The sequence below is a fragment of the Danio aesculapii genome, chromosome 1, assembly GCF_903798145.1.
Source record: "Danio aesculapii chromosome 1, fDanAes4.1, whole genome shotgun sequence".
NCBI classification, from domain to species: domain Eukaryota; kingdom Metazoa; phylum Chordata; class Actinopteri; order Cypriniformes; family Danionidae; genus Danio; species Danio aesculapii.
In genome coordinates this window covers 55604072-55629525 of record NC_079435.1, presented here as the reverse complement: position 1 = coordinate 55629525, position 25454 = coordinate 55604072, and the positions used below count along the sequence as shown (strand labels likewise).

The following is a 25454-nucleotide window of genomic DNA, read 5'->3' as shown; positions in this document are numbered from 1 at the left end:
AATTAAATTAAACATAAAATACAATAAAAATGAAAAATGTAATAAAAAAATATATATAAAAAATAATAAAATAAATAATTAAATAAATAATAAAAATGTTAAAAACAAAAAATAAATGATAAAAAAAAATTCTAAATAAAAAATTCTAAATAAAACAAAACAAAATAAAATACATATTTTATTTATGAATTTGTAAATGATTATATAAATAATAGATAATATTTTATTTTGAAAAAAAAACATCTAAAGTCAATAAAGTACTACAAGATACAGTTTCATTATAATTAAAAAATATATATTTTCTAATTGTTCAGCAGGCATTAGCAGCTACAGCAATACATTTTGTACAGAAACACTTACACATCATCCATTTTAAGTACGCACGCACAAACCACACTATTCCAGGCTATTAACTATATGCGTCACTATCGGTTTTCACAATAAAATCTATCTAAAGCTTAATATGACCATTAACAGTGAAGCGAGTTTCACTCAGCCTGTCAGAACACCTAAACCTCCCTTCATGGCCCTGTTTAGTGGTTGAGACTAGCGTGCCACATATGACAACCGCTTTCTCATAACCTCTTTATAGAAATAACGGATTATAGTTTCCAGGATACAATTTTCACAGGCATGCAAGTCATATGATTTGTGTCTAATCATAAAGGAAACATCACATGAGCACGATGCTTTTTTGAGCTTCCATAAGGTCTGGCTGACATTCATTAGTACAGGCATTATATTTGGCTGGAACATGATGTATAAACGTCATTATAGTGTACAAGTAGATTTTTTTAAAGTTAGTCTAGATAAACATTGCGATTGAAAGACATAATACTGTGCTAAATTTTTGTTATAATAAAAATATAACTACACTCAACAAATAACTTTAGCTGGTTGTTCAAACTACTTATTTAAAATTATTTGAAACAACACAATTCTTACTTATTTTATGGGACAACTTAATTGTTTTATGTTCAATCCACTTAAATTTAGGGAAAAACGATGGAGTGGGGGATGTGGATTGGGGGGGGGGGGTGTTGGGGTGCGCAAATTGAAGAGCGGGGTTTGGGGGGGGGGGGGGGGTGTTGGGGTTGGGTATGGTGATGGTTGCGTGTTGTGTTTGGTGCGCTAACATGCACTAGGTTTCAGGCCGGACTGTACCAAAAAGCTGAGGAGCTGGGGGTCGCAGAGGTGGTGGGGGACAGAACAACATGGGAGATATACGGGAGACTCCCGGGAAAAAATGGGAGTGTTGGTAGGTATAAACTACTTATTTAAAATGAGCTGAAACAACAGAATTCTTGAGATTTTTTAATGTTCAATCCACTTAAATCTGTTAAATTAACTTAATGGATTTGTGTTGGGATAGGTGTGGAATCCTGCACTTTTTTAATCCCTTCGGATCCTGTGTCCATTACAATGGGCATCACATGCCAGCCCATGTTTTTGTGGTTCCTTTCATCTAATTTGAAGCCTGCAGCCCATGAGAGTAGACGATTGTCACCTAATCAAATGGCGGTAAGGCTTGGCATGTTGTAATTTGAAAAAAATCCACTAGACTGAAAAGCAGCATGGCATCAATTCACTGCAGACACAGATGTTAGCCATATTTACAATGTTTTCATTCAGATTTAATGATATGATTGTCAATATTTCATAGATTGTATGTAAAAAAAGAGGGATTGCACTTACTAATTAAAAGTTTAAAATCTCTGTAAAACAGATCTTGACATTCTTGAGCATATACAGTGCATTCGGAAAGTATTGATAGCGCTTCACTTTTTCCACATTTTTTTATGTTTCAGCCTTATTCTAAAATGCAATGAATTCTTTTATTTCCTCAAAATTCTACACACAATCCCTCATAATGACAATGTGATAAAGATTTTTTTTAATTGTTGCAAATTTATCAAAAATAAAAACCAGAAAAATCACATGTACTTAAGTATTCATAGCCTTTGCTTAATACTTTGTTGATGCACCTTTGGCAGTAACTACAGCCTCAAATCTTTTTAAATATGATGCCACAAGCTTGGCACACCTGTCTTTGGGAATTTTTGCCCATTCCTCTTTGCAGTACCACTCAAGCTCTATCAGGTTGGATGGGAGAGATGTTCAATAGGATTTAGTCTGGGCTTTGGCTGGGCCACTCAAGGACATTCACCGAGTTATTGTGAAGCCACTCCATTGATATTTTGGTGGTGTGCTTTGGGTCATTGTCCTGCTGTCGCCCCAGTCTGAGGTCAAGAGCACTCTGAAGCAGGTTTTCATTCAGGATGTCTCTGTACATTGCTGCATTCACCTTTCCCTCTATCCTGACTAGTCTTCGAGTTCCTGCTGCTGAAAAACATCTCCACAGCATGATGCTGCCAACACCATGCTTCACTGTAGGGATGGTATTAGCCTGATGATGAGTGGTGCCTGGTTTTCTCCAAACGTAACACCTGGCATTCACTTCAAAGGGTTCAATTTAGTCTCATTAGACCAGAGTTTCTTTGTTTCATTTCGTTTCTTATGGTCTGAGAGTCCTTCAGATGCCTTTTGGCAAATTCCAGGCGGGGAGTGGCTACTCTACTGTACAGGTCTGATTGGTGGATTGGTGCACAGATGGTTGTCCTTCTGTTAGTTTCTCCTCTCTCCACAGAAGAACGCTGTAGCTCAGACAGAGTGACTGTCTCTGTCAGGTTATTGATCATCTCCCTGACTAAGGCCCTTCTCCCCCGGTGTGGCCTGTTGTTTACATTGTGGCCGCATGCTTTAGTGTTGTTTTTCATGTAAACATGCAGTTAATGGGGTTTCCCATTGGCTGCATGTTCTCGTCCTGTTTTCTCGAGAGCACATGGATTGTGTTGTCTTCGTGTCATGTGTTCTCCTGTCTATTGTCTTGTCCCTCCCTCCTTGTTAACCCATTATTAGTTTATTTTAATTTATTGTTTGTCAGTTTGCTTTCGTTTAAAGTCTCCTCATGTCTACTGTCCTGTGCCAGTTCGTTGTCTTTCCTTACGAGAGTCAAGTCCTGTTCCTTGCCAGCCCAGCTCAGTCTAGTTTGTCTGTTTAGTTATGGTTTTCCCCTTCGGGGTTGTTTTTGTTCTGCTTTTGTTTTACTTTATAATTAATAAATACCCATTTTAGTTCTGCATTTGAGTCCTCGCCCTTTCCCGTGACAGTGGTAGGAAAAACAAATACTAAGTAAGTGAATGGTTACTGATTTCAATCATTCTTCAGTGTATCTTCCATTGTGTTTAACAGAATGAAAAATAATCTGGTTAGGAAGAAGTAAACGGTGAGTAAATGAGTATAGAATTAAAACTTTGGGTGAACTATCCTGTTAATTCAATGACTCTGACTGGCAGAGCTGTAATACAAACAATAGCTACTGGCTGAATATTTGAATAAGAGGAGGATCAAATTGACATGCCCTGCCCCCTTTTTATTTTTCAGTTGACATTACACCTTAAAAAGAAGCTGCAGATTTCGATGCAATCCAGAGCATCTTTAAAGAGGCAGCATAAATGCAGGGCTAGATTCTGAATTTACTGGAAAAAAATCTCAGATCGCTAGAAGAGAGAGAGAGAGAGAGAGAGGTCTTGGAGTACCGCAGTGGTCGGCTTGGCTGGCACTAGCTGGAGGTTTTTAGCCAGATTAAACTCTGAGAAGCCATGTCTTCAAGACCATCCTAATAATGAAATATGTCAGAGCATATAAAGGAGTCTGGCGTAGGTAGAGCGAGCCAGAGGAAAGAGAGAAAAATGAGTGCGTCAGCAGAACGGCCTGCAGCCTGTCAATATCTATCGGATCTCACATCTGTAAAACTACACTCCAATCAGCCGTCCATGTATTTACCATTGTCCCTGACCCCTGAGAAGTACACAAGATGGTTATGCGTAGGTTGTGCATGCAAATTCCACTGTGTGTGCCTTTATGCATGCACGTCCTGCGAGAGAGACGCTACAATTCAATCTAGACTGTGTGCATGTGCTTTTGATTATGATATCATTTATGATCCAATGCCATGTGTGTGGAGATCTGTGCACACAATACAGCTTCTGTCAGAATGCCTTGAGTAAAATGCAATTCTGTATAAATTATGCACATAAAGTATGTACTAATATATGAATATATATAGTCATTTTCATGCCTTCTATGAAATTAAAATGTTTTTCATATGTAATATAATTATATGTGATTCACAAGCACATTGTTTATCATTTTTTTTTCTCTCACACAAACAAATATACATATATAAATCCAAACTCAAACAAAAAGTGCTCAGGGGTAGCTTAATTAATGTGTCAGTGCTAGTTTGGTAACGGATTTATCAGAATTAACAGAAAAAGTCAGTCCAAGGCACTTAAAAGATGTGAAAAAAAATATTTAAAAGCCTTTATTGACATGGCTATTCCTTAAAACGGCCCCACAGTTGGCACAGTTAAGGAACAGCCATGTCAGTAAAAGCTTTTGAATATTTTTTTCACATTTTTCGAGTGCCTTGGACTTACTTTTGCTGTTTATATATACATATATACGCTTATGTGTATACACTGAAAAAATGCTGGGTTCCACACAATTTGTTTGTGTTGGGACAAAATGAAGAAATGCAGTTAACTTATTAGTTTTTATGAATTGAAGTGGACTGAACATAAAACAAAGTTGTCAAAAAAAAATCATTTTAAATAAGCAGTTTGAACAAACAGCAAACATCTTTTTTTGAGCGTACAGTATATGCATAATTTATTTTCACTGTTTTTAACATGACTTCATTTGAGTTATATTTGCAGTAATTCTAGTTTTACATTTTGTTTGTGAGTAATTTAGAACTAACTTCTAATAACTAATTACTTTTGTCTTTGCTATGATGACAGTACATGATATTTTACTAGTTATTTTGCAAGATACTTGTATTCAGCTTAAAGTACAATTAAAAAAAGTACAGCTTAAAGTACAGCCATTCCTCCATGTCTTCCAACAAGACAAACCCTAAGCACACAGCAAAAATAATGGAGGGGATTCACAAGACCTCTGTGACTGTTCTTGAATGGCTAACCCAGAACTCTGATTTAAAGCCAATTAAGCATCTCTTGAGAGACCTAAAATGGCTGTCCACCAATGTTTACCATCCAACCTGACAGAACTGGAGAGGATCTGCAAGGAGAAATGGCAGAGGATTCCCAAAACCTTGTTGCATCTTTCCCAAAAAGACTCACAGCTGTATTAGATCAAAGGGGTGCTTCTACTAAATACTGAACAAAGGGTCTGAATACTTAGGTACATGTGATATTTCAGTTTTTCTTTTTTAATAAATCTGCAAAAATGTCAACAATTCTGTGATTTTTTGCCAATATGGGGTGCTCTGTGTACATTGATGTGGGACAAAAATCAACATAAATGATTTTAGCAAATGGCTGCAATAAAATAAATGATATAAAATATATATGTATGTATGTATGTATGTATGTATGTATGTATGTATGTATGTATGTATGTATGTATGTATGTATGTATTATATATATATATATAGATATATATATAGTATATATATATATATATATATATATATATATATATATATATAATATATATATATATATATATATATATATATATATATATATACACACATATATATATACATACATACATACATTTATACATACATACGTATATATATATATATACATACATACATACATACATACATACATACATATGCATATACATATATATATATATATATATATATATATATATATATATATATATATATATATATATATATATATATATATATAGGAAATACTGTGAAAATTCCATTACTTCATTAAACATCACACAGGAGGGCTAATAATATTGCCTTCAACTGTACACATTTCTAAAACCAACAAAACTATTTCTCAATACCTCAAATGTTTATTATTACCATTCACTTTGATCTGAATTGAGTGTGTCTGTGATCTTGCTTTCATGCTGTGGTCACTGCTCTTCCATGTGTATGTCTGTTTCCTCCACTAACTCAATCACTCCTTGCAGCAACTCACTCTCTCACCTCCACTGACAGGCTACAAATGGCCGGCAGTCGCCCTCCGTTTATCTTCATTTGACTTGGCTGAGACACAGGCACTGATCTGGAGTCAGATTACTGGCCAGCAAGTCAACTAACACAAGGCTTTACTGATCACATGCTTGATCTCGGGCCAGCCGTGTACCAGAAAATGCTATTAAAGCAGTATGGCGGAAGAGCCTGGACGATAAACCCTATAACGTATTTATTCTTTATTAATAAAAATGATTAAGATTGGTGTCTTTTATCATATTTCTGTTGTTGTTGTTCATTAAAATAGACCAGACAACTTAGCATGCCTAACGAAACTCTCTTTAAGCATAGTAAAGTGACCTCCTCGTGTGGCTTGCTGCAGCGTTAGTGTGTTTAAATTCTTACCAGGTCTCTGCCCTTGAATGGAGGCCATGTTACTCTCGTCTGCCACTGAAACACAAACATAAAACATCCATCAGCTCCTCAAGCTCACATTTGTGTCTCCCTACGGACATTCCAGACGGGATGCAAATTCAAAACAAGGACTCACGTGTGTAATATGCAGTTTTTTTCTAAACACTAATCAAAATGCACATTTGTATGCGTCTGAAGTTCCATTTCAAGTTGAAAGTTGCATATAAATGACTTTAAAAGTAAATAAACAAATAAACTTAAAGCAGGTGAAACCAGATTATGGTTTATAAATGTGGCCACAAAACGGGTGGAAATGTGCGTACGCTACTTCCCATGCAAAAGTTGTGATCTATTAAAAAAACTTGATGGCAGAATTTGCGCAGATGTAAGTAAACTCGAAGTAAACATAATTAACTTAAATATTCAGCTAATTGAATATTTATTTAAATATTTTTTGTGAAAATTTTCACAATAATAATAATAATAATAATAATAATAATAATAAAAACATTTTATAATGCAGGTTAAACCAGACTGGGGTTTATAAACGTGTACGCACAAACCAGGCTCAGAAATGCATGCACATTCCTATGCAAAAGTTACTTAATACCTTAATACATTACACATACTTAATACATTTTTAAAAAGCAAGATAAACCAGATTGATTTATAAATGTGGCGTATACATTTTCAGGGAGGTTTCTAGGCAAATTTTATAAGTCAGACTACTGGTCTTTAAAATGGTCTTCAAGTCTGGTCAAACTACTGCTTAGCCAGATTATTAAAGGTTTCTAAAATCTTTCTAAAATAGCCAACGGACGAACATTAAGAGATCTATAAAAAAGAGATTAAACCTAGGCTGCATTCTCAAATCACGTTAGAGCTCAATTCCCATTTCTTAGATTTAAAAAAAAACTATTTTGGCTCTTCTGTGTAATTTATTTTATTTATTTATTTATTTATTTATTTATTTATTCATTCATTCATTCATTCATTCATTCATTCATTTATTTATTTATTTATTTATTATTTATTTATTTATTTATTTATTTATTTATTTATTTATTTATGTATGTATTTATTTAATGTGGCCATTATCAGATTCCAGTGTGATTAAGCATGGTTCTAAACTGACCTATATGTGCAGTTTAGGCTGTCATGAAATAAGAGAGAGATCTGAGTTACACATAGGGTGGAGGGTCAGGTTTAGGACATGTTCCTCTGCCTTTTTTCAGCAGCAAACTCCATTATTAACTTGTTTAGATGTTTAATTTGAATAGTCATTTAACAGAGGCAACTGCACTGCTCATATGAATTCAAAGAACAATACTACACAAACTGACTGACTAAAAACACTGGATTTAGATTTTGACTTGTTCTAAATGTTGGTCTATAGATCTCTCTCACTCTCTCTCCCCTCTCTCTCTCTCCCTCTCTGTTCTTCTGCAAGTAGCCACACTTGCTTTTAATTAGGACGAACTGTGAAGGGCCAGTTACGCTTCTGTACAGCTGAGAACATCTGTGCTTGCCTAAACACACCCATATGAACACATGCTCTCACACGCACACAGAGCTCCAGTTACATTGTGTCAACATAGCAAAAATCATAACAAAGAGGAAAAATTAGGATATATATATATATTTTTTTTTTGCAGTGTACAGTATCTACTTCAAATATTCAGCTCTGTCTAATTTTGCATCCATCCATCTATCCATCTATCTATCCATCCATCCATCCATCCATCCATCCATCCATCCATCCATCCATCCATCCATCCATTTCTTTCTTGTTTTACTTCTTTTTTGTTTTGTTTTGTTTTATCCATCCATCCATCCATCCATCTCTCTTTTTTGTTTTTCTACTATCCATCCATCCATCATCCATCCATCCATCCATCCATCCATCAATCTATCTATCTAGCCAACACAATAATAATAATAATAATAATAATAATAATAATAATAATAATAATAATAATCAGTCACTGTCTTTGTATTCATAATTTTTAAAGAATTTTAAACTAATAAAATAATAAATATGTTTTATATTCATAAATAATAGTACTGTGTGATTCAAATAGGTTTTTTAATAGTTACCTCAATGAATAAATATGATCTGACACCCATACAAATAACAACAGTTTATATATCGAAACATCTTGTAGCTATATTTGTAACAAGAATCCTTCTATGAATATTAAAACACTATTTAAGTTCAAAGTGCAGCCCCAAAATACTAATTGATAGTCATTTTAAAGTATTAAACTTCTACCCAATGATCAGCGAGACATTTCTAATCATTTAAAATCAGTGTTGGGTAAAAACAAAGTAATATATTACAATCGTAAGCCTATCTTCATCTTTAAAAAATGAAATAAGATAACACTTCCACATTAGCGTCATATTTGCGTTTTTGTCTTGTTTATGATTAAAATAGGGCATCACGGTGGCACAGTGGGTAGCACGATCGCCTCACAGCTAGAAGATTGCTAGTTCGAGCCTCATCTGGGTCAGTTGGCATTTCTTTGTGGAGTTTGTATGTTCTCCCCGTGTTGGCGTGGGTTTCCTCCAGGTGCTCCGGTTTCCAATGTCCAAAGACATGCGGTACAGGTGAATTGGGTAAGCTAAATTGGCTAAATTAGTGTAAGTGTGTGAAAGAGTGTGTATGGATGTTTCCCAGTGATGGGGTGCAGCTGGAAGGGCATTCGCTGCGTAAAACATATGCTGGATAAGTTGGCGGTTCATTCCACTGTGGCGACCCCTGATTAATAAATCGACTAAGCCGAAAAGAAAATAAATGAATGAATGAATGAATAAATTAGGCTTAGGATTATAATATAGTACATTCAACTCAATACAGTTGAAAGTATAATAGCATGTAGTGTAATTACTGTATTTATTACTGTAATTATTTGTTTCTATAATTTTAATAAGTAGTTTAATAACTTAAATATGAGATAAATTCAATTTAGACATTGAAACAAGGATCTTGTTTCAGAAACATCTAGAATATTTACCCTGGTAAACAAAACGTTAGTGGGTAAAATAGGTTTTTTTGCAGAGCATATGAGCGTCTATATCTACGTACGCCATGATGACACATCTAAGACATTTACAGTAGTGCCCTGTGGAGGAAAACAGGGAATTATTAGTGTGTGTGGGCCTGAGTGCGAGCGCTGAAAAATGAGAAAGTGTGCATGAGAGAGGGAGAGAGAGAGAGACTAATCCGCACAAACAGGATTGAGCAGTGAAGAGCAGCTGCTGCCACAGGCATTGCACCATGGGATACAATAATGGGGTTTCATTACACTGCAATTTCTCTTAAATAAGCCTTTTCATCTTTTATGAGCTCAATTTCCCCAGCAGAGAAATAACACTGGATGAGAGGTTTGTGTGAGCCGGTGTGGGTTCACACGTGTGTGTACACATGGACACGTATGAGAGAGAACACAGACAGGACTGATGAGGGGGAAAAAAATAAGTATAGCAGAATAAAAAAGGCGGAAGAAATAATATTTTGGCTTCGAATGCTTGAAAGCATCGACAAATTTGGATTATCCACACTCAACAAAGCACAGACACAATGTCACACTCACGCATGCAGAAAAACATCCAAAAATCACACACTGAAGATTGCAAAGACATCCTCCATGAGCATCACACTCAAATACCCATATTTATACCATTTATATTTGGCTGAGCTTGCCAAGTCAAGCATCGCTATAACTGTTGCTCATATTTACCATAACCAGATCAAGCAATCACCCGCACAACATGGCAACCAGCCAAAACACCATAGAAACCAATCAGAAAAGCCTAACTACATGTAGAATGACCTAAGAACCAAACAAAACAGCATAGCAACCAGAAACATTTCCTTAGCAACAAGCTGACTCTACTAGCAAATTGTCAGACTGACCTAGCAACGAGCTGAATACTCTAGCAACCAAACACCATAGTAACTACACAGAAAACCTTAACAACAAGCAGAATACCCTAACAGACAACCAAAACACCATAGCAACCAGCCAGATTGCAAAACCTTAACAAGCAGAATACCCTAACAGACAACCGAAACACCATAGCAACCAGCCAGATTGCCCTAGAAACAAGTGGAATATGTTAGTAACCAGTCAGATTGTCCTAGCAACCATGAAGAACTGCCTAGAAGAAACAGTTAAACACCCTAGCGGTAACCCTGAAAATCCTAGTAACACCCAAAACAGAATGCTTTAACAACCACACAGTGCCTTTTAGCAATGCCTTAACATGCCCAACCAGAAAAGCATAACAACATGTAGAATGACCCAACAACCAAACAAAACACCATAGCAACCAGCCAGATTTCACTAGAAACAAGCCGAATATCCTAGCAAATAGACTGCTTTAGCAACAAGCTGAATACCCTAGCAACCACAGAGAAAACCATAACAACAATCAGAATACGCTAGCAGACAACCAAAACACCACAGCAACCAGCCAGATTGGCCTAGAAAAAATGAAATACCATAGCATAACAACAGGATGAATACGCTAGCAACCACCCAGAACACTCTAGAAGAAACCAGATAAGATATACCCTGGCAGACAACCAAAATGCCACAGCAACCAACCAGACTGTCCTAGAAACAAGCTGAATACCCTAGCAACCAGTCGGATTGTCCTGGCAACAATGTTAAAAGAACCCTCTAGAAGAAACCAGATAAAACACCCAAGCAGTAACACTGAATATCCTAGTAACACGTAAAACACAATGTTCTAGCAACAGAATGTTCATAGCCTTTTGGCAATGGCTTAACATAGCAACCAGAAAAGCCTAACATGTAGAATGACCTAACAACCAAACAAGTCCAAAGCAACCAGGAACATTTCCCTAGCAACAAGCTGAATATCCTAGCAAATAGTCGAATAGACCTAGCAACAAGGTAATACCCTAGCAACCAAACACCATAATAACCACCCAGAAAACCATAACAACAATCAGAATACCCTAGGAGACAGGCAAACCACCATAGCAATCAGCCAGATTGGTCTAGAATCAAGTGAAATACCCTAGCAACCAGTTTAATTGCCATAACACAATTAATAGACTAGCAACCACCCAGAACCCTCTAGTAGAAACCAGATAACCCTGAATATCCTAGTAACACCCAAAACAGAATGCTTTAACAACCACACAGTGCCTTGGTTTAAGCTGGTCAAGCTGGTTTTAGCTGGACATCTCCCAGCCTCACCAGCTAAGACCATGCTGGAATGGCCCAAACCCCTCTAAAACCAGCTTGGTTGAGCAGCTAAAACCAGCCAACCAGCCTATACTGGTTTAAGCAGTTTTTTTAGCAGGGAAACCCCAGAAACATCTAAAAATGGTTCAGAAGAAACCCTAAACACAATAATAACCCCTTCCAATGCTACAGAAACAGTTATAGACCTCCAAAAAGAAATTAACAACATGCATAACCCACCAGAAATCACTCTTATCCTGTCAATCCTTAATCCTGTGTTGTCATTAATGGTGTTCATTTAATGACAACATATAATACACACAAAAAACTTCTCAAGAAAGTACAAATTAATCTATTAAACAAAAATATGGCTAGAATACACATAGCAACCATCCCAAATGCCATTGCAGCAGCCAAAAATGTCTATACCACAAATGTCAACCATCCAGAAGCCTAAGCAACACCCTAACAAAACCTTCGAACACACTCGCACTCAGTCTGTATAAGCAGTTCAGCAATGACCTGGCAACTGCCCACAATTCTTGTGAATTAAATTTGAGTCTTCCACTAAAATGTCCTGCGGAATAAAGAAAAAATCTAGTTATACATGTTCTGATAAAACCCAATTTGGCTAGCGTGTTGCACTTTCGCATCAGAAGTAAAGGTAAATGGCCTGAAAGCAATCAGCAAATGAGAAATTAAGAGCATTTTCGCATGAACTCCTGCCCAGAAAAACACATACAGCTGCTAATGATGCGACTGGCAGAGTAAAGCTCTCTCCGAGAGACTCAAGCCGAGCCAAAACTCCAAACGCTAGGCTCCAGAACTCCAGCCAAACCTCTCCAAGGGATCACGCTTGACTGAGGAAAACCTTTTGTCTTTCAACGTTTCGCAATATCACAGAGGTAAACACTAGCAAGACTGAAATTATGTGCCTTGAGGACAAGAAAAGTGGACCCTTGGGTGGATGGATATATTGCCGAAATGTTTGTAAATTAGGATGAATGAATACAGCGGCTATTTTTGCATTTGGATATAAATGACCTGTATTATTCTAACAGTGGTTAATGCTAGAGTAAACGTCTGAAATTGCTCCCACCTTCAGTCGCATTAGCCACGACCCTGACTGGAAATCCATTACCCCAAAAGCCTCCAAAAACAATATCTCTGATGGAAACCCCAGATGAGATTTGCATACAGGTTTGTAAGTTCACATTTGAAAACTTCACTTCACTCTTCTATTCACTTTTACAATGACTCCAAACGTATACACTATTTGGTTTATTTAGACCTATAAAGTATTATTCCTTTTGTTTTAGATTGCAATTTATGTAAATAGATTATGTATTAATATATTATATTATGTTTTTATTTAGATGCAATATAAATATAAGTTACATTAGCATAAAATCTCAAAAAATAAGAATAATAATTTATAAAATTATATATATAGTTACATTAGCATAAACATTTAATAACTAAAGAAAAAATATAAAGAAAAAAATAATATGTATATATAATGATACATTAGCATAAAATAATAAACAACAAAAATGAGAAAAATAATAAAATATAAAATTATATATATATATATATATATATATACACACACACATAAACAAACACAGTTACTTTACCTTAGCATAATATATATTTAATAAATAACTAAATAACATAAAATAAAGAAAAAAATATATATATATATATAAAATGTTAAATTAGCATAAAACTAATAAATAAATAAAAATAATAAAATAATAATATATAAAATTATGTACGTACAGTTACATTAACATAAATATTATTTAATACATAACTAAATAACAATATATAAAATAAATAAATAACCAAAAATAAAAAAATAAAAATATATAACAAATAATATTTAAAAATATAAATAATAATATATAAAATGAAATTTTATAACTATATTATAAATACTTGAAGTTGGAATTATTAGTCCCCTTGAATTATTAGCCCCCATTTATTTTTTCCCTGATTTTCCGCGTAATGGAGAGATGTTTTTCAACACATTTCTAAACATTATACTTTTAATTACTCATTTCTAATAAATGATTTATTTTATCTTTTCCATGATGACAGTAAATAATATTTGACTAGATATTTTTCAAGACATTTTTTATACAGCCTAAAGTAACATTTAAAGGCTTAACTAGGTTAATTAGGTTAACTAGGCAGGTTAGGGTAATTAGGCAAGTTATTGTATAATGATGGTTTGTTCTGTAGACTATCAAAAACATATATATAGCTTAAAGGGGCTAATCATTTTGACCTTAAAATGGCTTTACATTTTTTTAAACTGCTTTTATTCTAGCTGAAATAAGACAAATAAGACTTTCTCTTGAAGAAAAAATATTATCAGACATACTGTGAAAATTTCCTTGCTCTGGTAAACAGCATTTGCAAAAAAAACATTTCAAAGGGGGATAATAATTCTGACTTCAACTCTATCTATCTATCTATCTATCTATCTATCTATCTATCTATCTATCTATCTATCTATCTATCTATCTATCTATCTATCTATCTATCTATCTATCTATCTATCTATCTATCTATCTATCTATCTATCTATCTATCTATCTATCTATATAAATATATGGTTAAATTAGCATAAAAACTACATTTAATAAATAACCAAAAAAAATAATAATAAAATTACATAAATTAAAAATAATATAATATATAAAATATTATATATAAAATAAAAAAATATTTAGTCTGTCATTTTATGCTGTTTAAATACATATCAAAGTGAAAAAATATATTTTTTTATGACTGACAAATACTGATGCCTTTGTAACAACATAATTGTTTTTATATATTTACAAGAATTCATCTCAACTTGAAGAGTGTATAAACCACAAGGCCTACACAGAAACAAAAAGAATTGAAAGAGTAACTCAAAGAACAAAACGGAAAAGCCAGAGAGAAAGATAAAGAAATAAATAGAGGGGAAAAGGTCTGGATGGAGGATAAAAGATGGCAGCAAAGCACGACACTATGAGATGTGTGTAATGAAAACCAATCAGCTTTCAGCGGTGAGGAGATTAGCGCAGTGGCAGTGGCGCTGGAGCCAATACTCCACCCTAATGAAATGTAATTGGAAACGGCCGAAAACTTCCCATTGTGCAGCACTGAAATATCCCTCATGTTTCCGAAGGTGGGGAGAGAAGAGAGAGGAGAAGTTATCAGGGTCATCCGTGGCTAATACTGGGAAATGTGGCTTTATTTTGGAGCGAAAGCAATCGGTTTCTACTATGCTCAAAAATACTGTCCAAAAATCGGCAAATAAAAAGGTTTTAGTTTAACCTTTACAAAGCTTTACAAATGATTGCACACTAAATTTTCAAATACAAACACACACAGGTCAAGGTAACCAAGCGCTAAGATCAGCGAGATGGGCGACTGCTGATTTCATGGATGCATTTGTACTGGTCTGGTACTGGATAAAGCCGTGTCTATATTATGTTGTTTTATTGTATCTGGAGATTCTTTTGTGGGTGTTTTTTGGTACAGGTGGTGGTGTGTGTGTGTATGTGTCGCCAACCTGATTTCCCCAAGTCATGTTTCTGGATTAACATCTATGTCAGATGATGTTATGATGTGCGTCTCATACCTAAATCCATGCTCTTGGACGTCTTGTTGGTGGTGTATTCTGGGACTTTCTGTCGTAGAGGGTATTGCTGGTTGGTGGGGTGGCTGACTTGAGAAACAGGATCCATATCAGGCCTAAAAGACAGATATCATTATTATTTATGGTTGTGTATTCTCTGCTAAATTTGTTTTGGTGGAATAAATACATATAATTTAAATCCTGTGATGAAATACTATAATAAGCATAAAATGACAGTAATACTGTATGATTTTGAATGAACTTTTGAAATATATTGACCAAGGTTGCATTTATTTGCTCAAAACACAATGAAATGGTAACATTTTTATAATTATTATTTAAAATGGCTGTTATTTTAATACATTAATTTTTTTTATTTATTCCTGTGATGCAAGGCTTAATTATTAGTACACCAGTCATATAATCACAAACCATTCTAATGCGATCAAATAACAGTAATTATTGGAATTATAAATGTCTTAAGGTCTTAAAGTCACTTTGACTTTTTTGTTCGTTTTTTGTTTCCTTTTTCTAAGTACTACAGAAATACTGGGTAAAACATATTTAACTATTGTTTAATTATTTCAGTTTAATTATTCAGTATACACATTTTAATTTCTGTCCATATAGCACATAAGTTGTATGTGTATGTGTGCATGTGTGTGCACGCTTGTTTATATATCCCAAAATCTAAATGCACATAGACTCATGGGGACTCATAGACTCAAAATTCCGGTACCCATTGGTAAACATGCGTATACACTCACTGGCCACTTTATTAGGTACAGCTGTCAAACTGCTCATTAACGCAAATTTATAATCAGCAGAATAACGCACCATGCGTTGGTTTGAAATTTATAATTGCAGCAGAATAACGCAACATGTCATAAAGCGCAAATCATCTCAGACTGGTTTCTTGAACATGACAATGAGTTCACTGTACTCAAATGGCCTCCACAGTCACCAGAGCTCAGTCCAATAGAGCACCTTTGGGATGTGGTGGAACAAGAAATTCGCATCATGGATGTGTAGCCGACAAATCTGCAGCAACTGCGTGATGCTATCATGTCAATATGGACCAAAATCTCTGAGCAATATCTCCAGTATCTTGTTAAATCTGCCACAAAGGATTCAGGCAAAAGTGGGTCCAACCCGGTATCAGTAAGGTGTACCTAATAAAGTGGCCGGTGAGTGTAAATCAGATAAAATGAAGTACTTTGAAAATGTAAAATTGCAGTTGGGTTTAGTTCTAGGGTTGGGGTAGGGGGATAGATTATACAGTTTATAAAGTAGAAACAACATCACATCTATAAGAGTCCCCGCCAGGATATAGGAACAAGTCTCTGTGTGTGTGGATATCTGCAGTACATTTAAATGAACAAAACTGGGTATTTGAATAAACATTTGATGGTACAAACAGATTAAGGCATAAATAATTATTCTGCATGGTTTGATTGTTTTTAAGTCTATGAAAGAGCATATGACGATGAAAAACACTCCATTATCTGATCTCAAACAGTACACTCTCAAAGAAAACCTCTGATCTATGATTATTATCTCTTTGAGCTGTAGAACGAACCGATTTGGCTGGTGTTTGTAAGGAGGGTTTGTTTCCAGTAGGTCCAGATCAGAAGGTGGAGGAGGGAAATCATCTTCCCCATAATCCACCTCCAGCAGCTCCGGACGTCCACCATGAGGTCTGTATGGAGCTGTGTGGAAATAAATGTTTTTGGTAACATTAATAGAGGTGTTTTTCAGTCATCTGTCATATTTAGACCTCCAGTTCTTCTCTATTGCATAGAACAGAGAAATGGACAAGTCAATTAGTCATAAATTTTGAAGAACTAAAATTCCTTGAACCAAATATGTAAGTGGGCCTATAAGATTATTGGGGAATCTCAATCTAGCCTAGTAGGTCAATTGTTAAAGGTGCTGTATGTAAGTTTTTGAGTCTTCTAAAGTATAAAAATACAATAATATGTTTGCAGATATTTAAGAAACATGCCAAGTGAAAAATCTTGTTTATCTAAAAAAACACAGCTGAAGTCAAATATTCTGCTTTGAAAATATCCATTGTGTTGGAATGTTTGTCTTTGTTTTGGTTCTTTTAAAATGAGGAATTACTTTTACAGTTTGTATTGTATTTTTAACGGTAAAATACTGGCAACCACAGCTGCCGTTTTTTTTACCATAAATTTTAAGCATTTATTTTTTACAGTGTATATTGTTTTAAGTAATCACAATTATGAGCAAAATATTTATGATTATGATGAGACCGGAAGTCTCAAACCTGCAGTGATTAAGTTACCAAATAAAAATAGTAATAGATGAGAGAGACATCATCCTCTGCTAGTGTCGGCACTTTGTTTGGGAGTGTGTGTAGGTTTTCATCATGACTTTCCTTGAGGGTGTTTTTTTTATTTACTTTTAATTTATATTTTATTTCACAGATTTTATTGCGTATACAGTGTGTTGATGTCTATGGAATTCATTTTAGTGATAGACTGCGGCGGTTCATTCCGCTGTGGCGAATCCTGATGAATTAAATAAAGTGAAACTGCTGAATGGTAAACTAATGGACCTTTGGGTATTGATAAAGACATCCTGACCTTTTGCCTTCCACTGCAAAAAAAAAGAAGAAATTCAAACAGGTTTTTATAAGATGAGCTATTTCAAACTGAAAATTCTCCATTATGATGAATAAGACACACTTGACCAAATTCACTTAGGTTGAATCATCTACCATGTGAGAAACGCACACACAAACGGTGTAGGAGAGCTTCTTGATAACCACACCAGCTTCTGATCACCGTCAGCAGCACTGTTCTGAAATATCTCCATTACTATTCCATTTTCTGCACTACTGTGCCTGTTTCCTCCACCATTTATTGTAAAGCAAATCTAGAGTGACTCCGTTGCATGAAATATTAATGCTCTCACTGGCAAAAAACACGTGATTAAAAAGTATATCTTGTTACAACTCTACAAAATGACATTTGTGCACCGAGTTCAGATTTGACCAAATCTAAGAGAAGCGAGTGTGGAAGGTAATCTGAATTTAAAATGAGATTTGTTTGAATATCACATCCCTCTTTGTGCGACTGAAAGTACAGTCCCATGTTTTGACGGACAAGAGACGCTAATCAGTAAACAATGGTTTCCCAAAAAACACGGAAAAAGCCTTTTGTGTTTGGCACGGCAGCTCTCTGGAGAGCGTGAGGAAAGAATAGTGTGAATTTAAAACAGTTTGTTATCCGTTCTCAAGCGCTCGGCACAATTGCGGATATGCTAATAAGGCCCACTTAGAATCCATTTCATCAGCTTAATGATTTCAAGGTCAGGCCGCGTTGCATAAAAGCGGAAGGGAATGTAGCAAAAATATCGTCATTGGCTTTTTCATCCCTATTGATGAGATGGGCAGATTTCCAACTTGTAGAAGTCGAAAAAGCTAATGGAAAGCTACGCTGGCATGGAAAATGAGGCGGCGGAGAAAATGAACTCATTTTGTCCTCTTATAGGGGAGCAAAGCTCTCTTCATGTGGTGTTGATGATGAACGCATGCTTTCTTTTGTTGAGCGCCGATCAATTTCATTTGTTTCTTAACCGAGAGAGAATCCTGATGAAAGCACTTAACATTTTATAAAAGCAATTACTTTGTATCATTTGGTGTGCATTTAAAAATGCAGTCAACAAATATGAGTTCATTCACACAGAATGTGATTGGTGACCGCTGATGAAATGGAAAAAATAAATGATGCTATTGGATATTACAGCGTAATATAAACAGTAAAGTAACAGTTACGGGACAGTTCATCAAGAAAAAAAAATGTATTGCCAGACAGAATGTACTGGAGACGACTCAGCAGATCTTTAAAGAAGACTTTAAGCTGAAACCGTGGTCCTTGTTGGTTCTTAAAATGTTCAGTAAATGAACAACAAACCCTTTGAGAGTCAAAAATGAATGTTTGTTTCCTGAACAGATTGATCATTTCACTTCCCAAGACCTAACTGTATCATCAGGAGCAAAGAGAATTGGTCGTATGCAGAGTTTCCCAAGCCTGTTCCTGAAGGCACACTCCCAGCACACATGTTCAACCTCTCCCTAATCAAACACACCTGAATCAACTCATCAGAAAATAATAATAAGAGACTCCAAAACCCATCCCTGTCAACCCTCCCGTTTTTCCCGGGATTCTCCCGTATTTGCAGTTCTATCCCGCTATCATCCCGAAAAAGTATTTTCCCGTATTTTAGTCTTTCTCTGAAGGGTGGTAAATAAACATTAAAGAGCCGATCCTCCCTATACGCAACCCATACCGCCAAACCACCAGGGGCCACCCTTAGCTCTTAAATGTGAATCTGTTCTGTGCTTTCGCTTTGTTTAGGCATGAAAACACTTTGAAATAAATATAAAAACGACAGGATTCCCTTTTTTTTATTACTGGTGCCGTCTGCCCTTCATATGCAAACCTCAAAACAGTCATATAGCGGTGCATGACTTTCAGCTGACACCCTCCATACTGATAAATAGACGCTGTTTCTGTACACATGATTTGAAGAAGACCGAAAGTCCGGGTTTTGGGTGCGTGTTTGAACAGACATATACACCTAATAAATAATAATAACAACATCTAAAGATGTCGATCTTGGTGGGGGGTTTTTTTCAAACACAACTATTTTCGTCCCAAAAAAGCATAAAAAGTTAGGAAAGCAATCTAATGCGTTTATTATAATGTTAGATGTGTGCGTTTTTTAAGTGACACCTCTGTTGATCAAACAAAAATATCTAAAAAAAAATAAGAGATCCATTTGTTGCTCTTTAATCAGAATGTGTAAGTTATACAGTGAAGAAACGGCTAATGAGGTTTGATAGCTTGATTCTATTTCATTATAATAGCTATTAATTTTAATAAGCTGAACTGTTTGCTAATGTATTTGCTGCTAATGTATACTTTTTTTCTTTTGTAGATGATAATAATAAAACATATTACTGACCATTTAACTGTTTATTTATAATTAAACAGCTCCAGAAGAACATATTTAGTAATTTGGGGATTTTTTAAAGGGGGTGGTCGGGGGAATCCTTTATTATGGTGAGCATATCCCTTATTTTCACATCCCAATTTTGACAGGTATGCCAAAACCTGAGGTTAATGAGTCAGATAAGGGAGACATCTAAAATATGTACTGTTGGTGTGCCTCCAGGAACAGGCTTGGGAAACACAGGTAGCAAAGAATTATGGCCCAAATTTGGCTAAAAACTGGCACAGCATGCATTCATCCGGCACTGGCATACATCATGTGGGCCAAACATGGCCCTGGTTTGGCAGAGGTAGCACCATCTTTAAGGCAGCACAGAATACTTGGGCCAGATATAAAGTGTAGTATTTTGCCCAGATGTTAATAATTGATATGTGGGCCCTGTAAGTTTGGCCTATCTTGACCCACATTATTAATTATTTTCAAATACAGAAAAAAAAATTCTACCAATCAGGTCGCTTCAAGAAAAAGCACACCCGATTCATGGGTTTATCAATTTCATTGCAGTGGTAACACACAGTTCAGGCTCAGTTATGGGTTATTAACTTGGCTCAGACTTGGCCCAGATATGATTGATTGGCCCTTGTCCGCAAGCCAGACTTGGTCCAGTCATGTACGGTAATTCACTGTGGCATGTGGGCCAAGCAAAAGCTAATTGTGAGGGCCAGAGCTGGGCAAGAAATATTGAAGTCTGGAAGTTGCGAAAGACTTTTCAGAATGCTGATGTACTTACAAAGGAAACAGAATATTGAGATGGGGCATTTATTAAACCAAAATTTAATTGGTTGTGCCTGTATTCTTGACTCTCAAAGTCCCAGTAGCCACTGACTTCAATTTGGGGAATCATCAAGGGCAGCCAAAATATTCAATGTCCTACTAAAGAGAGAGAGAGAGAGAGAGAGAGAGAGAGAGAAAGAGAGAGAGAAAGAGAGAGAGAGAGAGAGAGAGAGAGAGAAAGAGAGAGTGAGAGAAAGAGAGAGAGACCTACTGTACACCTTGGAATGCCTGAGGATCAGTAAATTAACAGCATTTTCATATTTGTGTGTAAGTACTGACCTCAATTAATTTAAGCACTGCACTTGTGTACTTACCAGGAGCAGACTCATTCACTGTGGATTGTGGTACAGAACTGTTGGTGTTGTTGCTGTTCTGATGGTGATGATGACGACGAAGAACAGGAGACTCGTTTCTGTTGGTACTTTGAGTGACTTCATGATTTTCCTTGAAGAGAGTGAACATTTGTAGAGAATTATTATTTAGATCATTAACAATAACTCAAGGCCACACAATAAAGACGGTGATGATGGGACAAAATGTTTTAGGAACAACATTTTTAAAGCATGTAGATCGACTTTGGTTAAATGGGTCAAGCAGTCTCCGATTCAACAATTGGAAAATTTTACATGCAGGATAAAAAAAAAATACAGTGATAATAAATTTACACAAACAGTTGAATTATTTCATGATTTACTTACTCTCAACTTTTTTCTACACCTGCATGCCTTACTTGAAATTGGACTCAAGTGTATTCAAATATGATATGTCAAGCTTGTGACAAACATTTTGTGTGTACTAGTTTTGGTGGTTTACTTAATGTAATGACGCAACACAAAGCAAACATAACATAAGGTAAAGTATCGTATCAACATAACGCAACATAACACAACGTATTGTATCAACATAACGCAACATAATGTATCGCATAAACATAATGCAACAATGTATCGCATCAACATAACGCAAAATAACATATCATTAACGTATATCAACATAATTTATCGCATCAACATAACGCAACATAACAATGTATTGCATAAACATAACGCAACAATGTATTGCAACATAAAGCAAAATAACATATCATAACGTATATCAACATAATTTATCGCATCAACATAACGCAACATAACAATGTCTCGCATAAACATAACGCAACAATGTATTACATCAACATAACGCAAAATAACATATCATAGCGTATATCAACATAATTTATCGCATCAACATAACGCAACATAACAATGTCTCGCATAAACATAACGCAACAATGTATTACATCAACATAACGCAAAATAACATATCATAGCGTATATCAACATAATTTATCGCATAAACATAACGCAACATAACAATGTATCGCATAAACATAACGCAACAATGTATTGCATCAACATAACGCAACAACGTATCATATAAACATAACGCAAGATAACATAACGAAACATCACAATGCAACATTACATAACGCAACATAACATAACATAATGTATTGTATCAACATAGCGCAACATAATGTATCGTATCAACATAACGCAACATAATGGAACGTATTGTATCAACATAACGCAAAATAGCGTAATGTATGGCGTGTATCATATCGACAACTCAACTGGAAAACTCAACACAACACATATAAGGACATTTGTATAACGGCATGGGTATGATCTAGGTTTTACGACCTTAAGGTAGTTTATAAGAACATGTCCTGTGCACTTACAATTCAAAATGCTTAAAAATCAATCCTAATAGTGTCTTTTGACATTCAAACTACACCACGCTTTCTGTGAGGGTTGTGTTTAGAGTTAGGGTAAAGCAATATAATAAGCTATTTTACAGCATGAAAAACATTACACCAACGTATTATGCTCATAAACCACCAAAACAAGTATGTGTGTAGCTCCCTCATCAGAAAAAAAAACACAAGGAAAATAATATGCTGAAACCAAATATAAAATGAAAAAAAAAGGATAAAATATATATGACACATTTAGAAATATTCATGAGCCCAAAGGCAATCCCGTCAGACACTACTAGTTGAGACACATTCAGGAAAACGTGTCAATATGAAGACATGAGGCCACTGAATGAAGCGTCCTGATGGATTCTTCACAGATGACAAAGGAGCTACAGCTGTCAGCGACTAGGTGAATAACCCAAAGGAGGAACACCACAGACTTTATACTGTCATACAAAACACATGCTACACACTGCAAAAAAAAAAAAAGCTCAGACTGACTGGATGGACATGAAAGGTATTAGGATATCACCATATCAAAGTGTGCTTAAATGCATTCACAATGTACCATTCCACCAACGGGGGAAAAAAACAGATGAAAGCCCTGTTCTTTTGTTGCGACGTTAAGCCTCAGTTGGAGGACAGTCATTAGCACGGATGATGGCTCTTTACATGCGGAAACGTCATTCTTGTCATCTGCCTCCTGCTCGCTGTCTTTCCAGATGCACAGGAATCATCAATGGACTAAAAGACTGATTCTCAGGCTCTATTTCTCCTCAGAGATTATGTTCCTCATGAAAAATGACTCCAAAACCCCCTTCGCTGAGACGAAACCACACTATTTTTTTTTTCTTCGGTCTCTCACTGTGATCATTGCGTTGACAATGGTTAGCGTGTTAGATGAAAAAGCTGGCAGGAAAATATCAAAAGATATTTGAAGAATGACGGGACAGCGGCTGCTAGAATCCAGACGGAAGGAAAGTGAAAAAACGAAGAGTCAATTTAAACTGTCGATATTATTGATTTACGCGTTCATCTCCCGGACTTCAACTGCTGCACCGTCCTTATTAGAGGGGCTTGTTAAGACACGGATCACTACTGGTATTGTGCACACTGATCTGAACAAACCTGTGAGCACAAGTTACATTGATAAATGGTATAATAACAAACATTAATGACATCTCAAACCTAGTGGCTTGTAGGGAATTTGCCTGTAAGCTAATAAAATGCAATTACCAATAATAACAATAACAACAACAACAATAATAATAATAATAATAATAATAATAATAATAATAATAATAATAATAATAATAATAATATTAATAATAATAATAATAAATAAATTTAAAAATTAAAATAATAAATAATAATAAATAAATAAATAAATATTTTTTTAAATAATAATAATAATAAATAAAAATAAATAATAATAAAAATAAATAAATAAATAAATAAATAAATAAATAAATAAACACCCTGCGACCACATATAAACCAATTGTTATTAGTAGCAACCACATACCTCAGCAGATATAGCAAAAATGCCTTAGCAACCACATAGAAATGTGCTACATAAATTTATAATATTGATAATAATCCATGTTTCTACAGTAATTATATAATAATTATATTAACAATAGTATAATTAATTCTAGAAAAAATTGGTATTTTATATATTATTTTTTATTGTAATTCAATTTCTTTTACGTTATATTTTATGTATTTGAATATAAATAAATAAAGAGATCAGTATCGAAATATCATTACTGAATCATGACTTGAGTGCATCGTTACACCCCTAATTCATTCTGTCCTGTTCTTTTGTCTACACAAATGCTATGTGGTATTGGTTTTTGATTTAGCATTTTAATGAGTACGAGTACAAATACACAAACACATCATAGGGCCTAACAACTGATCCATCCTTAATAGCAAGTTAACTATTCTACAATGCTGCACTTCAAAAACTGACTTAAACCAACACTATTTCACAAAAATGTGTAACTTTTTGACTTAGAGGGTAATTCGTATTAATTTGTACGATCTCATTGTTAAATTTCAGTATGATTTGCTAGTCTTCAAATGAGGAGTTGGGTTTATTGTTATTTGTATGTTTCGTCCAAAATAAGTTGTATAATTGAGACACTTTTCATAGCGCAAAGCAACATAATGTCTCGTATCAACATAACGCAACATAACATATTGTATTAACGTAACGTAACATACCAATGCAACGTAACATAACAATGTAACAAATCATTGTATCAACAATGCAACATAACATAACGTATTGTTTCAACATAACGTAACATAACAACGCAATGTAACATAACCTAACATAACAATGTATCGTATCAACATAATGCAGCATAACATTATGTACTGTATCAACATAACATAACGTATCATATTAACATAACGCAACATAACAACGCAACGTAACATGACGTAACAATGTATCGTATCAAGATAATGCAACATAACATAGCATCAACATCACGAAACATAATGCAAAGTAACTTAAAGTAACAATGTATCGTATCAACCTAATGCAACATAGCATACCGTATCGTATTAACATAACGCAAC

General features: G+C 35.0%; 1 protein-coding gene across 1 annotated transcript in view; it reads right to left on the bottom strand.

The window, feature by feature from the left end:
• The window catches only part of pard3ba (par-3 family cell polarity regulator beta a), a 278096-nt gene that overhangs the window by 87772 nt on the left and 164870 nt on the right, over positions 1-25454 (bottom strand). The window contains 4 exon segments of the mRNA XM_056453859.1: positions 6441-6485; positions 15312-15424; positions 16888-17017; positions 21440-21569. Of these exon segments, the coding sequence (XP_056309834.1) occupies positions 6441-6485; positions 15312-15424; positions 16888-17017; positions 21440-21569 (418 nt within the window).